This window comes from Orcinus orca, chromosome 3 (genome assembly GCF_937001465.1).
Source record: "Orcinus orca chromosome 3, mOrcOrc1.1, whole genome shotgun sequence".
In the NCBI taxonomy this organism is placed as follows: Eukaryota; Metazoa; Chordata; class Mammalia; order Artiodactyla; family Delphinidae; genus Orcinus; species Orcinus orca.
This window is the reverse complement of record NC_064561.1, coordinates 63094892-63118445: the sequence shown is the minus strand read 5'-3', so window position 1 is coordinate 63118445 and position 23554 is coordinate 63094892. Positions and strand designations below refer to the sequence as shown.

Below are 23554 nucleotides of genomic sequence, written 5' to 3'. Positions count from 1 at the left end.
ACTTTCACACATTGTTACAGATATCTGTGGCCCCAAAAGACCTGGGATAAGAACACAGACTCTGCAAGAGCAGGAATTCTGTATCTCCACCAGCCAGCACAGTGTCTGGCACATAGCAGGCACTCAATGAATATTTGCCGAATGAATGAACAATCTGGAAGATAAACCTTGCTGACCTCCGGGACCAATGTGGAAACTAAACTTTACTCCCTTCGAGGACCAGGGGAACCAATCTATGAAGTGAGCAGTGGGCTCAGTCCTTGGCATCCTCAACACCACATCACACCCCATGCCGTAAACTCTGCCAGTCACACTCCCATCCGGGCAGCTGCAATCTTGATAACAAATCAACAACTTGCCTTTTTGTTTGTTTGTTTGTGGCCACACGCTCGGCTTTTATGATCTTAGTTCCCCGACCAGGGATCAAACCCAGGCCCCAGCAGTGAAAGCACCAAGTCCTAACCACTGGACTGCCAAGGAATTTCCCAACATGGCTGTTTAAATATTTATGTATTCATTCATTCATGTTTGCTCCAGAAAAAAATGCTCAAAATTACGATGCTTGTTTTCTTGAAGTTTAACCTTCAGTATTTTTTTGAAGATAATGTCCATCACAGGGGGTCAGGTTTAGCTGTTCTGTCCCTCAGCAAGGGGGCTTCACTTACACAACACCCGTGAAGTGAGGGAGACATCTGAGACTCACACAGATGCCTTTAATTTTTATTGTGTGTGTGTGTGTGTGTGTATAGAAATCAGAACTTTTGTACTAAGGTAAAATGAGAGTATGAGAATATTGCCTCTACTACAGTTCTATTTTACTCGTTTTATTATATTCATCAATACATCCTGACTGACTGAATATTATAAATACACTGTAAGCTGTAGGAAGATGACTGAACTAAATTATGAAAGAGGTTGGAAACATAATCACCAGAGAAGGCTAATGATAAAAAGTTCCCAAGTTCTGATTACTTCACAAAGTTATCAGTGAAATTCCTAAAGATTATAAACTCAAATGCTTTACTCACGCTTTTCTATAACTTTAATATCTGCTTATTAGGGTGAAGGGTATCGATTTAAATAATAGTGACACTATTCTTCACTTAACAGTTTTCCGACTACCTAGGCACTGTTCCAGGCACTAGGGACAGAGTAATGAAACAAACAAAATTGTAGCCTCTTCGAGAGTTTACACGTTAGTCAGAAAAACAAAAAATAAAATATATAAGGCGAAAATAAATCAGACTAAGGGATAACAGGGGCTTGGGAAATCATGAAGAGGAACCGTTGTAAAATACTTAAGGGTTACTCATTCGACAATTCTTGCAAATTACAAAGTAAAATGGAAGTTGCCTCAGCCAAACACAAGAAATCCTAAGCTATTCACTCCAGTAAACTCATCTGCAAGATTCAAGGCATTTTCCTATGCAACTACTTTTGGAGTTGAAGAGACGTGAGCCTCGAGTCTCCTTCCATACGAGAATGGAAAAAGAAATCAGAGGTTTATTTACAATAGCTAAATACCATGACATGAAAGGCACATATTTTAACTTTTTTTAAAATAAAGATTTATTGTGCTGAGGCGCCCCCTACCTGGCATTACTCAAAATTTTCTGACACCATATTGTGGTAACTTGAATATTCATGATTGAATTCACAAAAATGTATCTGAAGTCAGCGAATAAGGGGTCGAGAGAGGGAAGGCTGCTCAGAGAGGGTCACCACCAGGAATGCCAATTGGGAAGACAGGAAGCAGGTGACCAGGTTTTTCTGGACACCTGTACAAACACAGTGTGACAGTGGAAAGGGTTAAGCTAGATCAGGATCAAGCCCATCAAAGACTTAATTGCACATCTACTTTGCCCGTGCAGAGTGCCGTATTAGAGGTCACCATATGTATTATCTCATTTTGTCCTCCTCAAAATGAGTAAATCTCTTAACAAGTGTTAAGATAAGGAGTCTCCATGTTAAAAACATAATGGCCTAAGACCTGCACACGAGCAGGGCAACCCTGGGATCTTCCGGTCCCCGCTCCACACTAGTGGCTTTCATGGAAGCAAAGTGGACTGATGACCCAAATATCTACCAAAAACCCTTGCCATCCTTGGACCTCAATCAGTGGACCACAAACTGCAGTGGCTAATAATTACTGCACAGGGCTCTGCACATTTGCCATACTTTCTGGGTGACACAAGGGATTTTTCAAGGTATATTTGAGTTCATTCTGAATTTACTTATAATTTTTACATTCTTCACAGAATGTATAAACTAATCCCTTCTCTTTCCCCAAGACATAAATGTGTTGCAAATATCACTGCTTATATTATATGTATGTAACAGTCTAACAAGAGTAAAACATAGACTCTCCTACACTGTCATATACCTTGCTTTCATGTGTTTTACATATTAAAAGGCAAGAGGCCAAAAATTTCAAAATAATGGGTAAAAAACAAAATACACATTAAAACAAATACATAGCTATGAAGAGTGAGAGGTCAAGAAATAGAGTCCATCTAACTACAGGAATAACATTCAGTATATTTCTGGGAGTAGATCCATGAAGATAGGGTATATTTACGTCTCTTATTTACAGGGGGAAAATATAATAAGCTTTCATAAAGCCGACTCTTAAGAGAGTAAGGAGTTATTAACATATCAACTTTCCAGGACTTCGGTGGTCCAGTGGTTAAGACTCCAAACTCCCTATGCAGGGGGCCAGGGTTCGATCCCTGGTCAAGGAACTCGATCCCGCATGCATGCCGCAACTACGACCTCGTGCAGCCAAATAAATAAATAAATAATATTTTAAAAAAAAAGAAAGGGGCTTCCCTTGTGGCGCAGTGGTTGAGAGTCCGCCTGCCGATGCAGGGGACACGGGTTCGTGCCCCGGTCTGGGAAGATTCCACATGCCGCGGAGCAGCTAGGCCGCTGAGCCTGCGCGTCCGGAGGCTGTGCTCTGCAACGGGAGAGGCCACAACAGTGAGAGGCCCGCGTACCGCAAAAAAAAAAAAAAAAGGAAAGACACAACTTTCCAAAAAGCTCAGAAGTCTATGCCTGCCTTTTATAATACTCCCACCCAAAAAGTCAATGACCTCCAAAGAAGCCATTGTTTACCAACTTCCAACTGGCATTATCCAAGAGAGCACGAGGAAGCAGTTAAGCTGATATATCTGTATTAGTCCTTCAAAGAAGGCCAAGGAGACCTAAAGTAAGTCTGGTATATTAACATATCAGTTTTATAAGCATTAAGGGAATCTCTGCTACCCAGGCTGATGCCAAACATGTACACACAAAGGGATGGAGCTGTTGAAAAGAGATATGGCATTTAACTACACAGAGAAATCACTGCGAGCTGTGCCAAATTCCCTTTATGAGCTACATACTATTGTCTATCTTAAAAGAAAAGCAAAGGTGACTTTATACCAAGACCAAATGATGAGTCAAAATGTCAAAGACTAAACACATTTAAGTCAACGGACATTGTGAACGGCTGTTCGTTGGCCTTCGCAGTAGGAGGATGAAGTAGAAGAAACAAAGGACAAGGAGGCAGGATGTGCAGACTGTGATGCTGCCATCTGTGAAGCCTGGGTGGTAGACCACCAGATGATCCTCAAAGGCCCTTCTGGTGGGACAAGTTATGATTCTAAACAAAGGCCAACCAACGTCACTTCACGCTCATTCATACCAAAATGTCCCAATAATTGGCAATGACATAATGAAGTGTATTAAAAAGAATCATTCATACAATTGTGACACCAAGGAAAATCCTCTTCCCTAAACATTAAATGCAGCTCTATTTACAATAGCCAAGACATGGAACTAACCTAAATGTCCATCGACAGATGAATGGATAAAGATGTGGCACATATATACAATGGAATATTAGCCATAAAAAGAAAGGAAACTGAGTTATTTGTAGTGAGATGGATGGACCTAGAGTCTGTCATACAGAGTGAAGTAAGTCAGAAAGAGAAAAACAAATACCATTTGCTAACACATATACATGGAATCTTAAAAAAATAAATAAATAAATGATACTGATGAGCACAGCTGCAGGGCAGGAATAAAGACGTAGACATAGAGAATGGACTTGAGGACACGGGGGCAGGGAGGGGGAAGCTGGGGTAAAGTGAGAGTAGCATGGACATATGTACACTACTGAATGTAAAATAGATAGCTAGTGGGAAGCAGCAGCACAGCTCAGGGAGATCAGCTCGGTGCTTTGCGATGACTTAGAGGGGTGGGACAAGGAGGATGGGAGGGAGGCTCAAGAAGGAGGGCGTATGGGGACATATGTATGCGTATGGCTGATTCACTCTGGTGTGCAACAGAAACTAACACAGTATTGTAAAACAATTATATTCCAATAAAGATCTATTTTTTTTAAAAAATGCATACACAAACCCAATGCATTTAAAGTTACAAAGTCTACAAAGTAACTAATCAGTACTCTTGGAAAGCACCATGGTCCAGAAAGCACTAAGGAACTGAAGAGGAGACTAAGATACAACAACTAAATGTAATGTGGGATCCTGGATTGAATCCTAGACTAAAAAAAAAATCGTATTAGTAAACAAGTGCCAAAATTTGAGTAATGTTTATAGGACAGTTAACACGGTATCAGTGTTAATTCCCTGATTTTAAAAATTATATAGTGGTTTGAGGAAGTTAAGGACATGAATTTTCTGTCTTCAGATTTCTGTTTTTGCAACATTTTGTAAGTCAAATTATTTCTAAATGAAAAGTTAATAAATAAATGAAAGTAAAATTAAGACAGTCTGGGAAACAGAATGAGTTTTAGAATCTAAGAGACCTCAGTTGAAGCCCACCTATGGGAGTCTATGGCAAATTATCTCAGTCAGTCACAGTTTTCTCATCTGTAAAATTAGAAAAACAAAAACAAAACAAAACAAAACAGTCTACCTCAAAGAGCTGTTATAGGAATTCAAGGAAATAATTTTATGTAAAGTGTAACACCTGGCACCTTACTGGTTTTGCTACTAAAAAATGACTCAATATTTTTGAAAACTTAACTTTCAAGACTTCAGTCTTTATCTTGTAACTTACTGTGGTGTCGTATTAAGTATACTATTAGTGTCCATTTGCAATTCAGATATATTTAAATGATTACTCAAAAATTACTAGAAGATATTTCTTATTTCCCTAGACTAGTAAAACCTCACAAGCTCATGCTTTCCCATTGCAGAATTTGTAGAAGATACGACAAGGACTCCTTGACACATCCCTGCCCACTAGCATTAAGGAAAGCGCCACATTGGAGAAGAGAATAGAGAGAATACTTACTTTTAAAAAAGGCAACAAACTCTAAGTCCTCTAAAAGCTCTTACAGATTTATAATTAAAACATGAATCTTGCGCCACACTGTATGTCTGTGATATGCCCCTGAGAAGGCACTTATCACAAAAATTAATTTATTTCCCTTTGTCCCCTTTGACAGTGAGCTCCTTGAGGCCAGGGCTATGTTTTATTTAGCTTTTCATCTCCCAAGGGCCAAATGATACACAGACCTATTGTGGATTTCTATTAGGAGAAATATAATGAATGTTTAACTACTATACTTTGATAGTTAAAATTTTCCTATCTTTCAGGCACTGATTAAGCCACAACCTCTACTAGGTAACTCACTAAGTATGTTTTAATATTATATAAATGACATTTTAAAAATAAGTCATAATTCAGGGCTTCCCTGGTGGCGCAGTGCTTGAGAGTCCGCCTGCTGATGCAGGGGACACAGGTTCGTGTCCCGGTACGGGAAGATCCCACATGCCACGGAGCGGCAGGGCCCGTGAGCCATGGCTGCTGAGCCTGCGCGTCCGGAGCCTGTGTTCCGCAACAGGAGAGGCCACAACAGTGAGAGGCCCGCGTACCACAAAAAAAAAAAAAAGTCATAATTCAAATATGCACCTTTATTCATGCTTACTCTCCCTTTAATTACTCCAAGTTAAAAAGATTTCTGCAGACTACTTCTCTCAGCTTTTTATTTTCAAGTTCATGGATTTACATGTCATAAATTATTTCTGTTAGTATTACTATAACGATTTTTAACAAGTACTTTAAAAGTACTTGTTTTAAACAAGTACTAAAGCACCTACTGTGTGGTGACATTAAACTATGTATATTGTATGCAACTGTGTGCATTATCCAACTTACTTTCTCCCAACAACTCCAGAAGATATTATTAATATTATGCAGATGATAAAACTGAGGCATAGAAAAATGAACTGACTTGCCCAAACTCACACAGCTAGAAGCACCCCGACACCTGGCTGATGTCAGAGCCCACGCTCTTCCTGTCTTCACCTTCTTCCCGTTGCGCCTAATTTTCTAGTAGAATTGAGGATAGGAAGATAAAAGTGAAGAAAGACTATTAGAGTGTGAACAAAAAGATAAATAACCATTATGCTAACCCAGGCCTATCATTTTCAAATCACTTATTTTGGAAATACGGGTCCACTCCCAATATTTCAGGAGCTCTGTAGGGAGAGATGTGCCACACACGTGTCAGATATGCAAGGAAGAAAAAATAGGATCAGAAATGGAAACATTATTAATTACCCAATCAACTTTCTACTCTAAACAGAAATAGCCATTCATAAATCCCCTTTCTGAGTTTAAGGGTAAACATTCAAACCATTTTGTTCACAACATCAAGCTCCTGGCTAGAATGAATAAAATCCGAGGCCACTGTGTTGAAGCAAAGAAATTATTTTAATCTGTCCATTTGATTACAGTACCCAAAGTAAGGACATATTACTGAATCCACACGGGCTTCGGTCTGAAATTACATAAGGCTAAATCCTGAAGAGAGTATTTCACTCATTCATTCAATAAGGATTTGCTGAGTCCCTACTATGTTCCAGGATCTCTTTGGATACTTGAGATACATCAGGAACAGATGATAAAATCTCCACCCATGAAGCTTACACTCTATTCACAGTGACTCTTTTACCTACAGCATAACAAGAAAATCAACCTGAACAACTCTATGCTAAGAAAAGCTGTAGCTTCTCTGGCCTCATTTAAGAATAAACAAGAAAATTCCAGGCCACATAATGGCCTTTTGTATGACTTTAAATTTCAGGTAGACAAAATTTAGGAAGTCTTCTAGGAAGAAATTTTTAGAAAATCTAGGAATCCAGCTCATGCAAGGCAAGCCCATTAAACGGACCCATGTTAGCTTCCAGAGATGAGTAAGCCTATCAGCTGCTATATCCATCTATGCAACAGTGTGTTCTCTTTGCAGATGGTTTTAAGTAGAAGGAAGGAAACAGCTATAAACGATGAGAACTAGAAAGCTAAGAGTCATTCAAAGAAAGAAACCAAAACACACTGTCAAGAGCACTGACACTGTAGTTCATGGAAAGTACAGTTTAGCATCTTATGAATAAACCATTTTGGTTTTCACAGCACTCCTCCATGAAGAGTTCAACGAGAAACATTGCACTCCACGAACAAAGAGTATTGTGGTGTTTGCTTTCAAGGTGCCACTTAGCTTTGAAAGCATGTAGCTAATATTTTGCCTGTAGTATCCAACAGGCAGGTGTAAGAAGAGCAAACATTCCTCAGGTTTTAAAAATAGCAGGATATTATAACTTGGAAGGCAAGCCCTAACATACCAAAAGCCAGAGATCAGTAGACTCTATTTAAAATAGAACTTCCTCAGTGCTGTAGCACCTTCAAACATACCATTGTGCAAAATCAGATTAAATGCTTCCCAGAGATCCTATGATTGTCCCTTCTGCCAAGTGCTTTCCTTTGAATAAAAAAAAAAATACAAAAAGACTAAAAGAAAAATAAAAGGTATTTTGCCAAAAGGATCATTCTTACTACCTTATGCTTTAAGAGAAACATATGCTTGTCAAACTGTTACACATCTGATCCTCACAACAATCCTGGGAGACTGGTGGGGTACATAGCATACCATTTCACAGATAAGAAATTAAGACAGTAGGGTTGTCTCATAAGGTTGTGCATGTTGCTCACTGCACAAGGTTTTCCAGTCAAGCAGGCCATTGGGCACCTAGTAGAAGAAGGAGCACGTTTTTCTAACTTGCCTAAGTAGCCCCATACACCTCCCACTAGCCCCATTTACTGTGGGCTTATGGGTGTAGACCACCTAGATGATGCCCCTTTCTAATTTGCTCAAGGGCACAGTATAGGCTGGTGAAAACTGTTTCCCAAGGCCACCTCAAAACTGCTTTTAATGAAGGAAGCACAATGATTGGGATCCAGGTCTACTGACTTCCAGTTCATGGCTTTAAATAATGTAAGGTGGGGACCTCCCTGGTGGTCCAGTGGTTAAGACTCCTCGCTTCTACTGCAGGGGGCACAGGTTTGATCCCTGGTCAGCGAACTAAGATCCCGCATGCTGCGCCGCCAAAAAAAAAAAAAAGAGAGAGAGAGAAAAGAAAAGAAAAAAGAATGAATAATGTAAAATAAAGTGAAAATTCTCAGAGCAACTGAATTTACTGCCATCCTAGAGACAGTCACATAGCCCCATCCAGGGATCTCTGAAGGACTACCTTGTGAATAGAAAGAATGCAAGTGTAATGTCCATAGAGATAACACTGTCCCACCCCTACACCTTTTCTGCAAATGTTCTCCTCCACTTTCCCTAGCCTTACCTTCCAAAATGTCCTCCTCAGTTTTTACTTACTATGTGCCAGGCACTTTGCTAAGTATTGTATAAGAACTCTTCCAGGGCTTCCCTGGTGGCGCAGTGGTTGAGAGTCCGCCTGCCAATGCAGTGGACGCGGGTTCGTGCCCCGGTCCGGGAAGATCCCACATGCCGCGGAGCAGCTGGGCCCGTGAGCCATGGCCGCTGAGCCTGCGCGTCCGGAGCCTGTGCTCCGCAACGGGAGAGGCCACAGCAGTGAGAGGCCCGCGTACCGCAGAAAAAAAAAAAAAAAACTCTTCCAGATCCTAACTGAACCCAGCTATAGAAGCGACCTCAGCTATAACACATGGCACCTAAAAACTGCCCACCTGAGCCCAGTCAACTCGTAGAAATGTGAGCATTAAAAGCTTTCCATCAAAAGCTTACCATTGGTTTAGGCCACTAAATCACTAGGGTGATCTGTTACACAGCAGACAACCAAAACAATGTATTTTCTCACCCTCGCACCTTCAAAGCTATACCCTTAGACCAGGCACAACCGGATGGAGATGAATAAACTCTGAGAGAAGACTGCAGGCAAAAGGAAACTGAGACTGGATAAAGAGTACACAGAGTAGAGTCTACAGCACTGTATTCCCTCAGTGATTAGCTGAGTGTCTATTATGTGCAGCACAGCCTGGCGATTCGGGGGTGTGAGCTGAGAGTCAGATGTGTTGAAATCCTGGCTCTCCCACTTGCTAGCTGTGGGAACTTGGAATCTGAACCGCAGTTTCTCCAGACCATGGAATGGAAGTCAATCATAACTAATTCCTGAAGCTGCTGGGAGGAGTAAAAACGATAATGTATGACAGCACTTCCTCCCCCGCCCCGCTGGCCTAGGAAACTCGTCTCACGTTTCAGCCATCACTTCACAAATGTCACTTTCTCGAAGAAGTCTTCCCTAATGCCACCCTCCGGGACTTCACAGCACTGTGAACTTTCCCTGTGTAAATACACATCATCAGCTGGAGTTACGTGTTCACTTGTTAATCATTGATTAATGTCAGTCTCACCCACCAGAGACCATCAGCTCCATGAGAAGAGAGTCTGTCTGTGGTGCCCTACACCCAGCACGGAGCCTGGCACACAAAGTGTCTCTAAACACCTGCTGAATGAAAGAAAAGCATTTAGCCCAGAAGCTTGACACATGCCAAGTACTCTCTAAATGAGAGCTTCGTGCTTCTTCAGGAGTGAGACCTACCCCGAGGAAGGTTAGAGTCTAATGAGGGAAAAGACACATGCAGTAGTAACTACCCAACACTGTAGAAGACGGTCACTGAGGCCCAAAGTGTCCCTCCAGCTCTGACAAGGCAGAGATTGCCTCCTGATGAGGACAATCCAGAAAGGCTTTCCAAAGGGGCAGTGACACTGGAGAATCCACACTCCAAAGTGCCAGCCCTAAAACAAAAATGGGGTGTTGGCTTTTTCTCTTTAGGACCCAGAAGCCTAGCCTAAGGCAAAGTCTACAGCACATCTGTAATTCATTTATTCATTCATCATTCATCAGACTTGTACTGAGCACCTAGTAGGTACCAGGTACTACATACAGGAGATAATTAACAATATTAACCAGCTGACATTCCCCCGCCAAAAAGGCCTCCATGGCAACATCATGTTAACCAGGGTCCTACTCACTCCTTTGTGACCTGGGCCCCCAAGTGCATCCTCTAATGGAAGTCAGGTCTTATCACTTAAAAAAATCCATCTCCCGGCTTCCAGGTGGCACACCGGGAGCACTGCCGGTGGCAGCTGTCCAAGGCAAATTACAATTCTTGCAAATCTTCCTCAAGATCGTGAAAGCCGAAAGAAGATCTGATACAACACTCATCTGTGGACAAAAAATGTCACTTGCCATTTCAGTGAACCAACGATGTTGTGGCCATAAGTCCTTCAGCCTCTGCAGCCATCCCCAGCGGTGCACCCTGAGAGGATTCAGGACAGAGTAAAACAGGATACAGGTCCTAGATAGTTAAGGCACTTATCAAATGAATTTCAATGAGCCCAGACTCTTGCATTGTTCCATACACAGAAAAACACTAATTTCATTGACTTGAGATGTCCCGTTTTCTTTAATTAGCAGTAATCTTTGGATGGTCAACTATCCTTTTTTTTGTTTGAACTCCTATATATCCTGGCCCCTCCCTTACCTCCTCAGACCAGCCCCAAGGAGCTATCTCAGAGGCTGTATCCAGGCTTAAGTCCTCAGCAAGTCTGCCCAATAAAACATAATTCTCAACTTATAGGTTGTGCATTTTTTTTAAGTGGACACACCTTAGATGCAGAAACTGAAGCCTAGAGAGAAAATGACCCTTGACCAAGGCCATCAAGTGAACTAACTAAAGGCAGAACCAGACTAGAAAGAAATTTCCCATTCTACTGTTAGGAGCCACAGTCCCAGGAGCAGCCCTTGAGATAAAGAGGGCCACTGAATATTGAGGCTAGGGTGTACAGTTATAGCAGCACAAACAACAACAATATATTTTAAAGAACTTAGCAAGCATCAGTCACTGTGATAAGCACTTTACGGGAATTATTTCACTTGAATCCTCACAACTCCTGAGGTGTTACTATTATTTTTCCCATTTTACATATTACAAAACTAAGGCATGGGGACTGCCCAAAGTCCCAAGCTGTTAATGAAAGAGAAAGTGGTGAGGTGGTAGATGACGGCTTCAATAGCCTCCACTAGCTTTGAAGGAGTCAATGATGTACTAGAGAGATCGAGAAGCCCCGTGCAGCCTCACCGGGGCTCCAGAACTTGGGTTCCCCGCGACTCTCCCTCCAGCTGGGGCAGGGTGTGAACGTGTTGCCGCGCACGGAGCCTTTCCCTCATCCTGGTGGGGGAGCTCTCAAGGAAATCCACCCCCGCCCTCGCCCAGCACATCCCAGAGGCGAAACCCGCAGTTGGAAGGGGAGACCGACCGTGGGTGTGGACCTCCAAGCGGGCAGAGGGGTGAGGGGAGCTGCGGGCGCCCGCTGCCCGGAGCGCAGACCGCTGAGCCACCGGGGCAGCGCGGGAGAATGCGAGCCCCGGCCGAGACGGAGCTGGGTGAATACCTTTCGGAGGAAGCTGGCGACCACCTGCTCGAAGGGGTACTTGAACACCTCGTGCACGTCCACGGTGACTCCCATTCCGGCGCGCCTGCCACGCCTCCGCGAGCACACTGCTGCTGGAGCTCTGTATGTGCCGGGCCGCAGGCGTCCGCGCCAGGATAGCCGAAGGGGCGTGGGAGGTTTATTTCTCCTCCTTCTTCAAACTTTCTAAACTTTATTGTCCAGAGAACCAGACAGTCGGTCACGCCCCCGCCCCCTTCCGCCAGCGTCCCGTCGGGCGGCGGGCGCGGGAGGTGCCGGGGCCCCTGGCGAAATCGGCTGGAGGCGCCTGGAGCGGCCCGGCCCCGGCCCCGCCCTTCCCGCGCCGGCCACGCCTCGTCCTGGCCACGCCACGCCCCCGACCACGCCTATGGACCCAAGTATCCGCCCGGGAGCCGCGGCACAGTTCCTCGGAGGCTTGGACCTTGCCGCTGGGGCTTTTGTCATCACCTCTCCTGGAGCCTTAAGCCGCTATTGGCAGCACTAAAAAACAGTAATAATAAATACATAAACTACCCTCCCTCCAAGTTTAGGGATTGTAATATAAACCTCCTCGTGTTGCCGAGTCCTGTGTGACAAAGACCAACAACTGCATTACTCACACTACCCGGGCAGCTGCCTCTGAGGCTTTAGGTTGCATCTCAAATACTTAAAAATTGCCCGTATCTGCATCTGACGCCGTGAGGAAATCCTACGCTCATGAAAGGTTAAACACCATGGAGCAAGCAAGTGAATCCATTAATCCGATAATTTATCCAACATGTTACTTCCTGAGCACCTACTATGTGCCAAGCACTGTGGTAGGCACTGGATTCCGCAGTAAGGAAAGCACAGTCCCTGCTGTCAGATGATTTAACACAAAATAGAAAAAGCAGCAGGATAATAGGTCAAAGTTACAGGCGGCATGATTTTAGCTCGGATAAATAAGGAAGGTCTTTGAAGTGGTGGCTTTTTCACTTATAAATTTATAATCTCGCTTACACATAGTCATACTGGACTGGCAAAACCCTAGCCTTGGAAAAATCCAGCTCTCCACTTACTGCCTCACCCAAGCCACCGAAAGGGCCTGGAGGAAAACTATACACCCAGGCCTCTCTTTAGATTCATAACCACCAACCTCAAGGGGCCTTTTTAATGGTGCTTAGACAAAAACACTGCATTTCTCTAACCCACTTACTGTCCCAGGCTCCTCTCTCTTCAAACCTCCAACACCTCCCTCCCCAGCCTTATTCTCAGGTGATTACCTTGCTTCCTTTTTCCCTTAGTAAATAGGAAACATCTCTCTACCACACCTATCTACCCACCTGTCCAAATGCCCTGCCTTCTCTCCTGTTCTTGTGGACAAACTATTGCCACTTAGTTGAGGGCCAATCTCTCCACTTGTCCACCAAATCCAGGCATGGGCTGCAGTTGGTTAACAAACAGCTCTCCTTTAAAAAAACAAATCAAAACAAGGCCCTGATGTCTAATGGCTGCAATTTTTGTGGTGTAAATACTCCCACCACGGCCAATTTGAAATGACCAGCATGGTGTCATTTCCACCACCCACTCACGATAGACATAACTGCAAGAACACAGACCATGGTAAAGGTAGTAATGAAGTTAGGAAGGGAAGCTTTTTGGATATCTATTACCTTTTAAAATATTGTTTATTTAATAGTAAATTTATATAATTTAATATTTAATTACAGTTGTGTTTAACAACCAGCTGATGAGGTTCAGAACACAGTAGCCCAAAACATGCACCTTAGCATATAGGATATTTTAAGCTGAAGGCGTCTGAGAAAACAGCAGGAGCAGGAAGATCTCTCTGGCTGTCCCCCACCCTTCTCCCCTGAAGCAGGTCATAAGACCCTCTTCTAACAGGTGCCCCTCTATACCCGGAGGAAAGAAGCATCTTTATCTCCAGGAAGAAGGGTCACCAGGAAGAATCTGAACAAACAGGTCTTGCCAAGTTTCCCCCAGTTTGCTACACTTACCTCGTACCCTTTGTCCTATCATATTTCTCCACAACTGCCCACTCTTCATCAAACCTAGAATAAAAACACTCAGGTTTAACCATTTCTTCAGGTCTTCATTTCCTGATGAAGGCTCCCATGTCACTTATAAAACTTACAGGAAGTAAATGTGTATGCTTTTCTCCTGTTAATCTGTCTTTGTCAGTTTAATTTTCACATCTAGCCAGGGACTCTAAGAGGGTCAAGGAAAACTTTTTCCTCCCCTACACAGCTCTACCACATCCCTAAAAGTTCTTTGTCCTCTTTCTGGTTCAACGACATCTCAAGCCATAACCACTCCCTCTTTTTTGAATCATCAGTTTTGCCTCTACTGGATCATTACAACCAGCGTACAAGTACACTGTGATTTCTTCCATCTTAAAAAAAAAAAAAATCTACTCTTAACCCCATGTCTTCTTCCAGCTCTATTTCAACTCTCTGCTCCATTTTTTTCTTATAATCTCTTGAACCCATTCCAGCCAGTTCAGGCCCCTGGCACTCCACTGCACTTACTGCTGTCAAGGTCACCAAGGACCAAATTGCTAAACCCACTAGTTAATTCTTAATCCCCACCTTACTAAACCTATGGGCTGCATTACCTTGAAATACTGAATGAGAAGTGGGGTGGAGAGTTAGACACCAAAGCCATTACATGTTGAATGTATGTATAAAGCAACTCTACTATATCACCAACCCATCCTTACAGGAAAAGAACAAACATCAATGTCCCTGGGGAATTACACAGGCCTACAAAGGAGAGATAATTTACTTGTGGAGTTGACGGTGTCTCTAATCTGCCTCTGCAACCAGACAGCAGCTGGATACTGGGTGTGAAAGAGAAGCTCCTACCAGACTGGACCCTGTGCCCACGCTCCACCCGGACCACCGATTTCTTCCAGAATGTATCCTTGGACAGCTGCTCACCCACTCCTGATTAACCAGCCACAAAAGGCCAAGGTTGTGTCCTGAAAGATTAAAGGACCCAGCACCTGTTGGCTCTACTTGGGCTGGCTGGCCAACTGCCTTGTGTAAGAACAAACACTACCTGCCCGTTCCAAGGACATCAGAGCACTCTGAAGGTGAAAAGGGGTGTCGGGCTTGACAAGGGAGGCCACCTCCAAGCAGTCTTGTGGCTCAGAATCACAGCCAGGTTGCACAACTTACTCACTGTGTCCCAAGGAAGAGAAAGGGGCTGTGAAACAAATTTCCTTTGCTTTGAAATTGAGTGGCTTAACCAGTCAGGGACTCGAGTTTGGAAATTTGGGGGCCAACCTCACAAGTTCATGACCTTATTTGACCTTTAAGATACCAGACTCATCTTTGTATCTTCAAGGCAAGGCCCAGTAGAAGAATATCCAATATATTTGGGTGGAAAGAATGGATGATTGGCCCTTTATAAATACTGTGAGATTTAAGTGGATGGAGAGCTTCAGCCCTGACCTTCTCTCCTTGCCCTCTCACCTCTGTGCCGTTCTCACCCTCTTTATGCTGACCGTCTCTCACTGATCTTTTTTTTTTTAATAGGGTTTTTTGGGGGTTTTTTGGTTCTTTTTTGGGTTTTTTTGTGGTATGCGGGCCTCTCACTGTTGTGGCCTCTCCCATTGCGGAGCACAGGCTCCAGATGCACAGGCTCAGCGGCCATGGCTCACGGGCCCAGCCACTCTCCGGCATGTGGGATCTTCCCGGACCGGGGCAGGAACCCGTGTCCCCTGCATCGGCAGGCGTACTCTCAACCACTGTGCCACCAGGGAAGCCCTCACTGACCTTTTTTATCCAGTCTTGTAATTGTCTGTTTATGTGAATTCTCCATTGAACTGTGAGGTTGTCCAGACTGGGAAGAACTGTGTCTTATTCATTCTTCCCTATTCAGTGCTGAGTAGGAAAAACCTCAGTCCGCCTCTTGTGTTTCTTTTATTCTCACATAACTACCACACTCACACTTCTGACACTAGATGCATAGGGGTTTCCCTCACATCAGGCAATTCTGTGATACCTGGGTGTCACACTGGGTGTCCTCCAATTTAACACAATTCTGACACGATCTATCTGGAGATAGCTTCAGACCCCACAGGTTAAGGGCTCACTCCCACAAGACTGCCCCTCCCTCCAGATGTCAAGCCCATGTCAAGGTGATTACCTGATGGGCTATCAATCAGAGGTTCCCATGGTTCAATTAATTTGCTAGAGCAGCTTACAGAACTCAGGGAAACAGTTTACTTACTGTTTACTGGTTTATTATAAAAGGATATGACAAAGGTTAGAGATGAACATCCAGACGGAAGAGTTGCATAGGACTAGGTGGGAAGGGACATCGAGCTTCCATGCCCTCTCCGGCCAGCCCACTCCCCCAGCACCTCCACATGTTCAGCAACCTGGAAGCTCTCCAAGCCCCATCCTTTGGGGATTTTTATGAAGGCTTCATCACACATAGGCAGGATCAATCATTAACTCCACTTCCAGCCCATTTCCCGTCTCTGGAGCATGGGGGATGCGGCTGAAAATTCCAAGTTTCTAATCCTGGTTTGGTCTTTCTGGTGATCAGCCCCCATCCAGCAGCCTAGCCAGAGTTGCCTCATTAGAACAAAAGACACTCCTATCACCCATAAATTTCCAGGGGATTTAGGAGCTTGGTGTCAGGAACAAAGACCAAATATTAGAAAAAAATATGCTCCTAGTGCTTTTATCACTTAGGATATGACAAGGGTTTTAGGAGCTCTGTGCCAGGCGGAGTTTAAGAGGTGGGAGAGGGGAGTGTAGGAGGGAGGGGGGCAGAGACCAATATATATTTTTTCTATTATTCTACAAGTGCCTAGCACATAGTATATATTGAATAAATTCATGAATGTACTTAACATGGAATATGACCTTGAGCGAGTTCCTTCCCGCCCCTGCACCTCAGTTTCACCATCAACAAAATGACCACATGGGCCAATTTTATCTCTAAATTCCCTTCTAGCTCCCTGAGATTTCAGATATGGACTAGAGACTCAGGGCAGGCAACATGGATACAAGGGCACAAAGCAGAAATCTGCAGGGAAAACAAGGCAAAATCTCAGAACAAGTTCACAATGTCAGGGTAAGTTAGACCCATGGCATCATTGAACCAGACTTCTCTTCCCCCAATTGACTAAGGATGACACTGAGGAGACAGAGTGTATGGTCAGGTCACTCAGAATAGCGGTTCTCTTGCTCTCTGTACATCCCCTGCTTTAACTACACCTACTCACATGACTGACCTTCCCTCTAAATCATAGAGCCTAATTGGTAAATGCCTACATACTTGCCCCTAGCCCCAACTAGTGGCTGTTCTAATCTTTAGATCAGAACTATCTCCACTATGATAATTTATCAAAGGGGCGTGTCCCTCTGCTGGTTTCCCTGGTAACCTGACTTCCCTCTGCAACTGGTAACACATACACATTCCTCCCCAGCCAAAGACTTCTGCCACGCCCTGTCCTCCATCTACAGACGGTGGGGTGACAGTGGGGTGTAGCTCCAGGTCCTTGCTTTAGACGTGTAAGCTCTCCCATCCATTAAACCGGTGATGTCTCTGTCCCTGACTCCAGGCTCTTTCTTCAGTCTTAAGGCTGGGCAAGTAAAGGGCTTGCAGGCCTGAGGGGTGCAGCTCAACACAAAGGAAGTTCAAGAATTTTAATCAGGCAGAGAAGAAACATTCCAGGGCAAGGAGCCAGCTGGTCATCATACCACCCACGTGTCATAGAGAACCTAGAAGGCATTCAATTTCCAACGCAGAGCAAAACAAATATGTAAAATATCTGGTATTACACAAGTATGTGTGCTAAGGAGAAAAAGTGGAGAAGAAGGATGATAAATGGGGGCAGGGCAGAAGGGAAGACTTCCCAGACAAAGTGACATTTAAGTAGAAGATTTGAAAGAAGAGAGGGAGCAAGTCATGTTCATACTTGAAGGATGATCATTCCAGGCAGAGGGAGTAGCAAGTTCAAAGGTCCTAAGACAGCGCTCCTTTGCCTGGTGTATTTGAGAACTGAGGCCAGTGTGGCTGGAGCAGAGTCCTGGGAGAAAAGGTCAAAAAAGTAATAAGGATGTAGGTCACATAGAGTCTTCTAGGCCATTGGTGAAGATTTTGGCTTTATCTCTGTGTGAAATGGGAAGTTACTGAAAACTTTGAGCTGGGGAGGGACATGGTAGGAACTATTGCTATCATGAAAATCCTGGTGGGTAAATTTTTATCAGCATGTTTCATTGCTTTTTTAGAACAGAGTCCTTGAAGGGTAGTTACAGGGTAAAAAGATAGGACTTTTGTTTGAGGACCATTTTAACCCTGTCAACATCTTGATCTTAGACTTCCAGCCACCAGAACTGTAAGGAAATAAATTTCTTTCTTTATTTTTCTTGGCCATGCCACGCAGCCTGTGGGATCTTAGTTCCCTGACCAGGGATTGAACCCGGGCCCTCGGCAGTGAGAGCACCGAGTCCTAACCCTGGACCTCCAGGGAATTCTCAGGAAATAAATTTATATTGTCTGAGCCATGCAGTCTGTAGTACTTTGTTATGGCAACCCCAACAAACTAACACATCATCTTAATTTGCTCATCTGTTAAAATTCTCTTTCCAAATAAGGTATTCACAGATACTGGGCATTAGGACTTCAATACCTTTTAGAGGACAAAGGTATCAACCCACAACACCAGACACAAACAAGCAGAGATCAAAGATGAAAAGAGAGGCTGGTGGAACCGGATTTCCAGGTCTAGTCCCTGAATCCCATGAGCTGCCCTGTTTCCTGCAGCTCCTTGGGTTTTCTGAGTTTCTCCAGAATCCTTCTAGTAAATCGCCTTTTCTGCTTAACTTAATTTGAGCTGAGTTTTCTAACACTTTCAACTGAGACTCCTGCCTAATATAAAGCAGGAGAAAAATTTAGCTGTTATGAGTTCATATGCCAGGAAAAAAAGAAACGAGAAAAGAACCCCTTATTGCCTGCCAGGCCTTATTCCATCTGCAAATCAACCCAACTCTTGATACCTTTGAAAGTTGAGCTGCCTTTCACATTTATATTTTCAACTCTTTCTTTTTACTTTTTCCACCTTGATTGTTTAGAAATCCACTGAGAATTTTATTCATTTTGTTTGGTAAAACTGCATCCTTTAAGGCCAATTTACCTCATGATGTTCATACAAAAGGGGAAATTTTCTTTGTAATAGCGGTAGCAATTAATGGCATGAATTATAAAAGAATCTAAGATATTTCCTGTCTGAGAAGACCAATTTTAAAAGACTGATCTCACACCAGACTGAAAACCAGAAATTATGGAAGGGCAGTTGTGGTCATAATACAGGGAACAATGATAATAAAACAAAAGGCACAGATAGAGAATTTCAAAAGAAGTGTAACTTAGAAAGCTAAGGGGTAACATGTTCAGCCTCAATGAGAATAAGTTTACCAAGTCTTTTCCCTTCCCACCTATTTTTCTAGGACAAGAAGGTGTGAGCAGTAAGGAACTGGAGGGCTGGAACTGTTGGAGGGGAAAGAGGCAACCATGAAGAGCCCCAGAGCAAAAGAAGAGTGAGTTTAGGGACAAATAACAAACTTAAGACAACTTAACTTTGAGTTAGTTACTACTTTTCTCAAAGGACTATCTGATTGATGAGATCAGGAGAAATGTGAATGTCATCAGTCAATGACGTACAGGAGGATTGGGGGTGCTTTGGGAGATACAGCCACCGGTAGTGAAGAATGCAAGATTAGGCAAAGAGATAATCTAACCCAAAATATGGTTCCAACTGAGTCTCAGCCAACCCTATAGGAGCAGAAGCTCTGGTTCTGGGTGAGCCCCACTGAGGCGAGGGGCTAGGGGAGGCAATTCCCTTGCAGTGCAGGACAATTCCCAGTGAGGAGCACGGCTTTCGGTTGGGGGTTGGAGGAAGCATAGGTCCTGAAGAGGGGATCCGGGTAGAGTACCACATCCATTATCATTCCTACCCACAGTATACAGATGAATAAACTGAAGCTTGCAGAGGTTAACTCATCCGAAGGGAGTAGAATCCAGTCTCCCCAAATTTTTCTCTGCAGAGGTGTAAACTAATAGACATAAAGTCACTGGAAGAAAACTGGAATGATTTGAAGGCAGAACACAAAAGAGCATTTAAAGGCATTCATAATTCTGAAGAAAGAATAAGCCAATCAAAAGAGGTATTGGTGACTCATGAAAGCATGAGAAAATAAAATTCGAGGTAAACATAAATATTAGAGAAAGTACCCCTAGAAATAGACGATTCATGCAAGGACTTTGAATAATTCTTTCCTCTTTGGAAAAAAATATTCTTTTCCTAGAACAGTCACATCAAGATTAACTTAAGCCGTCAAGCAACGGCCTTTGTTTGCTCGCCAAGAAGGCTGATCTTACCAGTAAGAGCATATCTAATTAATGTGGTAGTGATGTCTCAGAATAAAGCGGCTCCTGACTTTGCTTTTAGCTCCCCAAAAGCTTAAATGACTATTGAAGATGATATTATGCCGTGGTTGTGTGTACTTGGTTACCCCAAGTCTACCCCTAAAATATGGATGCTGTCTTAGTTAGAGATGAGATAAAAGAGAGCAAGTCAAAGGGTTAATTCCAGGGATGTAACACATTTACCAATGTCACATGTACCTAACATTATTCTTACTTGTGACCAGGCATTAGACTTGCTTTTCTTTCTTTCTTTTTTTTTTTTTTTACTATAGTTGTTACCATTGTCATTACCTATGATGACTTGGAGGCTAGGCCAGGCTGTTTTTTCTGCATGAAGCAACATTCCAGTGAGGCTCTCAGTGTCTCTCTGGGACAACCGATTAAACAACAGTTTAAGGATGGGGAGCTCATTCTGAGTCCTCCTAAAATGCTAATTAGTCCATCAACATCTGCTTCCCTAACCTCAGAGCTGAAATAAAGAGGGAGCTTAAATGGCAACTTCTCTGGGCACAAACCTTAGAAGATTGACTCATCTACCATGACGTACGATACCAACCAGCCAAAAGATGCCCCATGACCTGGGAATGAATGAGGAACATCACAACTTATAATTAAACAACGATGGGGCTCCAGAAGGAAGGGTCAATCCAGACCTCCCCTCTGGCACTACTGGGACTAGATGGAACCCATGGTTATATTGCTAAGGGAAAAGGCAATTAAACAAGAAAGAACTGGTCATGCTAGTTCCTGGGACAAGCATTTCTAGGATGCAGGAGGCTTATGTAAGGTGAATAAATAATTCTTCCTAGGTCTATTCACTACCCAGCCTTTCTGCTAGTATTTATTAAGCATCTTCTGTGCAGCTGGCATAGAACGTGTTAGAACATAAAGAAAAGTAAGAGACAATTCCCCCTTCGAAGGGTAGGCTGGGAATTGTTGGTCGTTTACTCTGCATTCATCCTGCCCTCTGTCTTCAGGATAGAACCCTGTTTTTCTTCAGGTGTTCACTCGACCCCTAGCTTCAGTGGTGGGCCTTACGGGCCTAGGAAATATCTTCATTACCACTGATTGGCAGTAGAATGGGCATCTGACCCAGTCTGGACCTGTGAGACATAAAGAGAGGTTTACTGGGGCCACAGCCTTGGTTTGATGCCATCCCTGTGATGACAGGAAACAACAGATAGGAAATTCTAGGCCTTTTCTTCTTTTTTTTTTTTTTTTGCCACACCGCACAGCTTGTGGGATCTTAGTTCCCTGACCAGAGATTGAACCCATGCCCCCTGCAATGGAAGCGTGGAGTCCTAACCACTGGACTGCCAGGGAATTCCCAGTCTTTTTTTTTTTTTTAATCTCGGCCTTAAAGTGAACACTATGGAACCCCTCACCAATTACCCCCAATTACACCACACTATTTTCATTGCCCCATACATGGGCTAACAAATCCACTTTGTAGTCCAAGCCAGTCTGAGCTGGCTTCTCTTACTTGCAACCTAGAGAATCCTAATTGGTAAAAAGCTGACAGTCCAAATTTAGCTCCCTTGGAGCGGTATTTTCTAAAAGCAAGCCATAGGATAAAGTACTTTGCTGGAACTCAATTGCATATTTCTCAAAGATGGGACTGGGTCTTACGTTTCTTTGTATCTCTGGCACCCTGCAAACACTAAGTGCTGAGTCTTTCATGCAATTCAGATAAGGTGATGTATAAATAAGTTCTCTGATAGAGGAAATTGCTATTCAAATAAAATAATAAAGGAACTAAAGCACGAATACAAGCTTTTCGTAATAATAGGTAACATTTCTTGGGCACTTAATATGAGTCAGGCACTGTTCTTTGTGTAATTGCTTTGAGTAATTTGCATGTGTTAACTTATTTCATCCTCACCACAATAGCCAGGAACTGTTATATCCACAGTTTACAGACAAAGAAGGTGAGGCCCAACACACCTACTCAGATACTTACAAGAAAGTTTGCTTAAGATGAAAATTCTCAGTAGTTAACTAATGACTAATAAAAAGAAAACCTTAAAGTCTCCATACTTCAACCAATAGGACTTACCTAAGCCAGTTCATAACAGGATTGTGTTTCATCTTCTTGACAGGATGAGAGTTTGAAAAATATAGATTTGCTTAATTTTTTACATCACTTTAATATGTTATGTTGATTTATAGATTCTTGGAAACCCTTTTTTTTCATTTTGCTGCAGTCTAAAAGTTATTGTAGAAGCATTTGATAATCCATGCTATTACTGCAATCTGTTAGCTGTACTGTCTTACTAAAATGCAACTTCTTGGACTTCCCTGGTGGCGCAGTGGTTAAGAATCCGCCTGCCAATGCAGGGGACACGGGTTCGATCCCTGGTCCAGGAAGATCGCACGTGCTGCAGAGCAACTAAGCCTGTGTGCCACAACTACTGAGCCCGCACGCCGAGAACCCATGCTCCGCAACAAGAGAAGCCACTGCGATGAGAAGCCCGCGCACTGCAACGAAGAGTAACCCCTGCTTGCCACAACTGGAGAAAGCCCTTGCACAGCAACGAAGACCCAACGCAGCCATAAATAAATAAATAAATAAAATTAAAAAAAAAAAAATGCATCTCCTTGTTAATCTAGACATACCAGGCCATGTATCTTTGAGCCAAAATCCCCAAAATTCTGTTCCATGTCCTTATCTTAAAATCTGTAAGTATCCAATGGGTAGTGTTTGCTGTTATTTCTTTCAATAAATATTTTTTGGGGAGCCAACACATACAGGCAGTTTTCCAGACACTGAGGAAACATCAATAAACAAAACAGATATACAGTTGACCCTTGAACAACACAGGCTTGAATTGCATGGGTCCACTTATAGGTGGATTTTTTCCAATAAATTAGTATCTATATTTTCATTTTACAGATCTTTAAATCAGCTAAATATGGGGGAAAGTTTGTGTTCTATTAGAGATCACAGTATGAGGAATCAAAAAAGTTAGGGCTTGAGTTCTGAGTGGTGAAAAATAAAAGATAAAGCATTCCCGTGAACAACTCATGTGAAGGGAAGAAACTGAATCGGAGGTTGAAAATGGGGAAGACGTGTTTTGAGGTTACTTCAGGTAGGAGGTGATGTTGACTGGACTATGGTGATGGTATGGAATGTGGAAAAGAATGGAGAGATTCAAAATATATTTTAGAGATAGAAAATGATAGGAAATAATTTTTCTCTGCGAAGACCCCTTGCTGTCTCATTTTGACTTTATGTTTAACAGCCCAGGGGCAGCATTAAAAAATTAATGAACTGAGAGTTAGAAGACCCCAAATCCGAGGTTAAGTCAGTTAAGTAGGATGTGACTTTGGACAAGTCCTTTGCCTTTTCAGACC

At 43.1% G+C, this 23554-nt stretch overlaps 1 protein-coding gene across 2 annotated transcripts in view; it reads right to left on the bottom strand.

The window, feature by feature from the left end:
* Window positions 1-11979, bottom strand: part of PRELID2 (PRELI domain containing 2) — an 85604-nt gene extending 73625 nt beyond the window's left edge. Inside the window, exon 1 of one of the 2 annotated variants that reach the window (XM_004280405.3) lies at window positions 11735-11979. In XM_004280405.3, coding sequence (XP_004280453.1) covers window positions 11735-11809 — 75 coding nt within the window. In that variant the 5' untranslated portion in view covers window positions 11810-11979. Of the gene's footprint in view, window positions 1-1593; window positions 5035-11734 lie in introns of those variants that run through there. The other variant, XM_049708059.1, reaches the window with a different exon arrangement.
* Between the last annotated feature and the right edge of the window lie 11575 nt (window positions 11980-23554).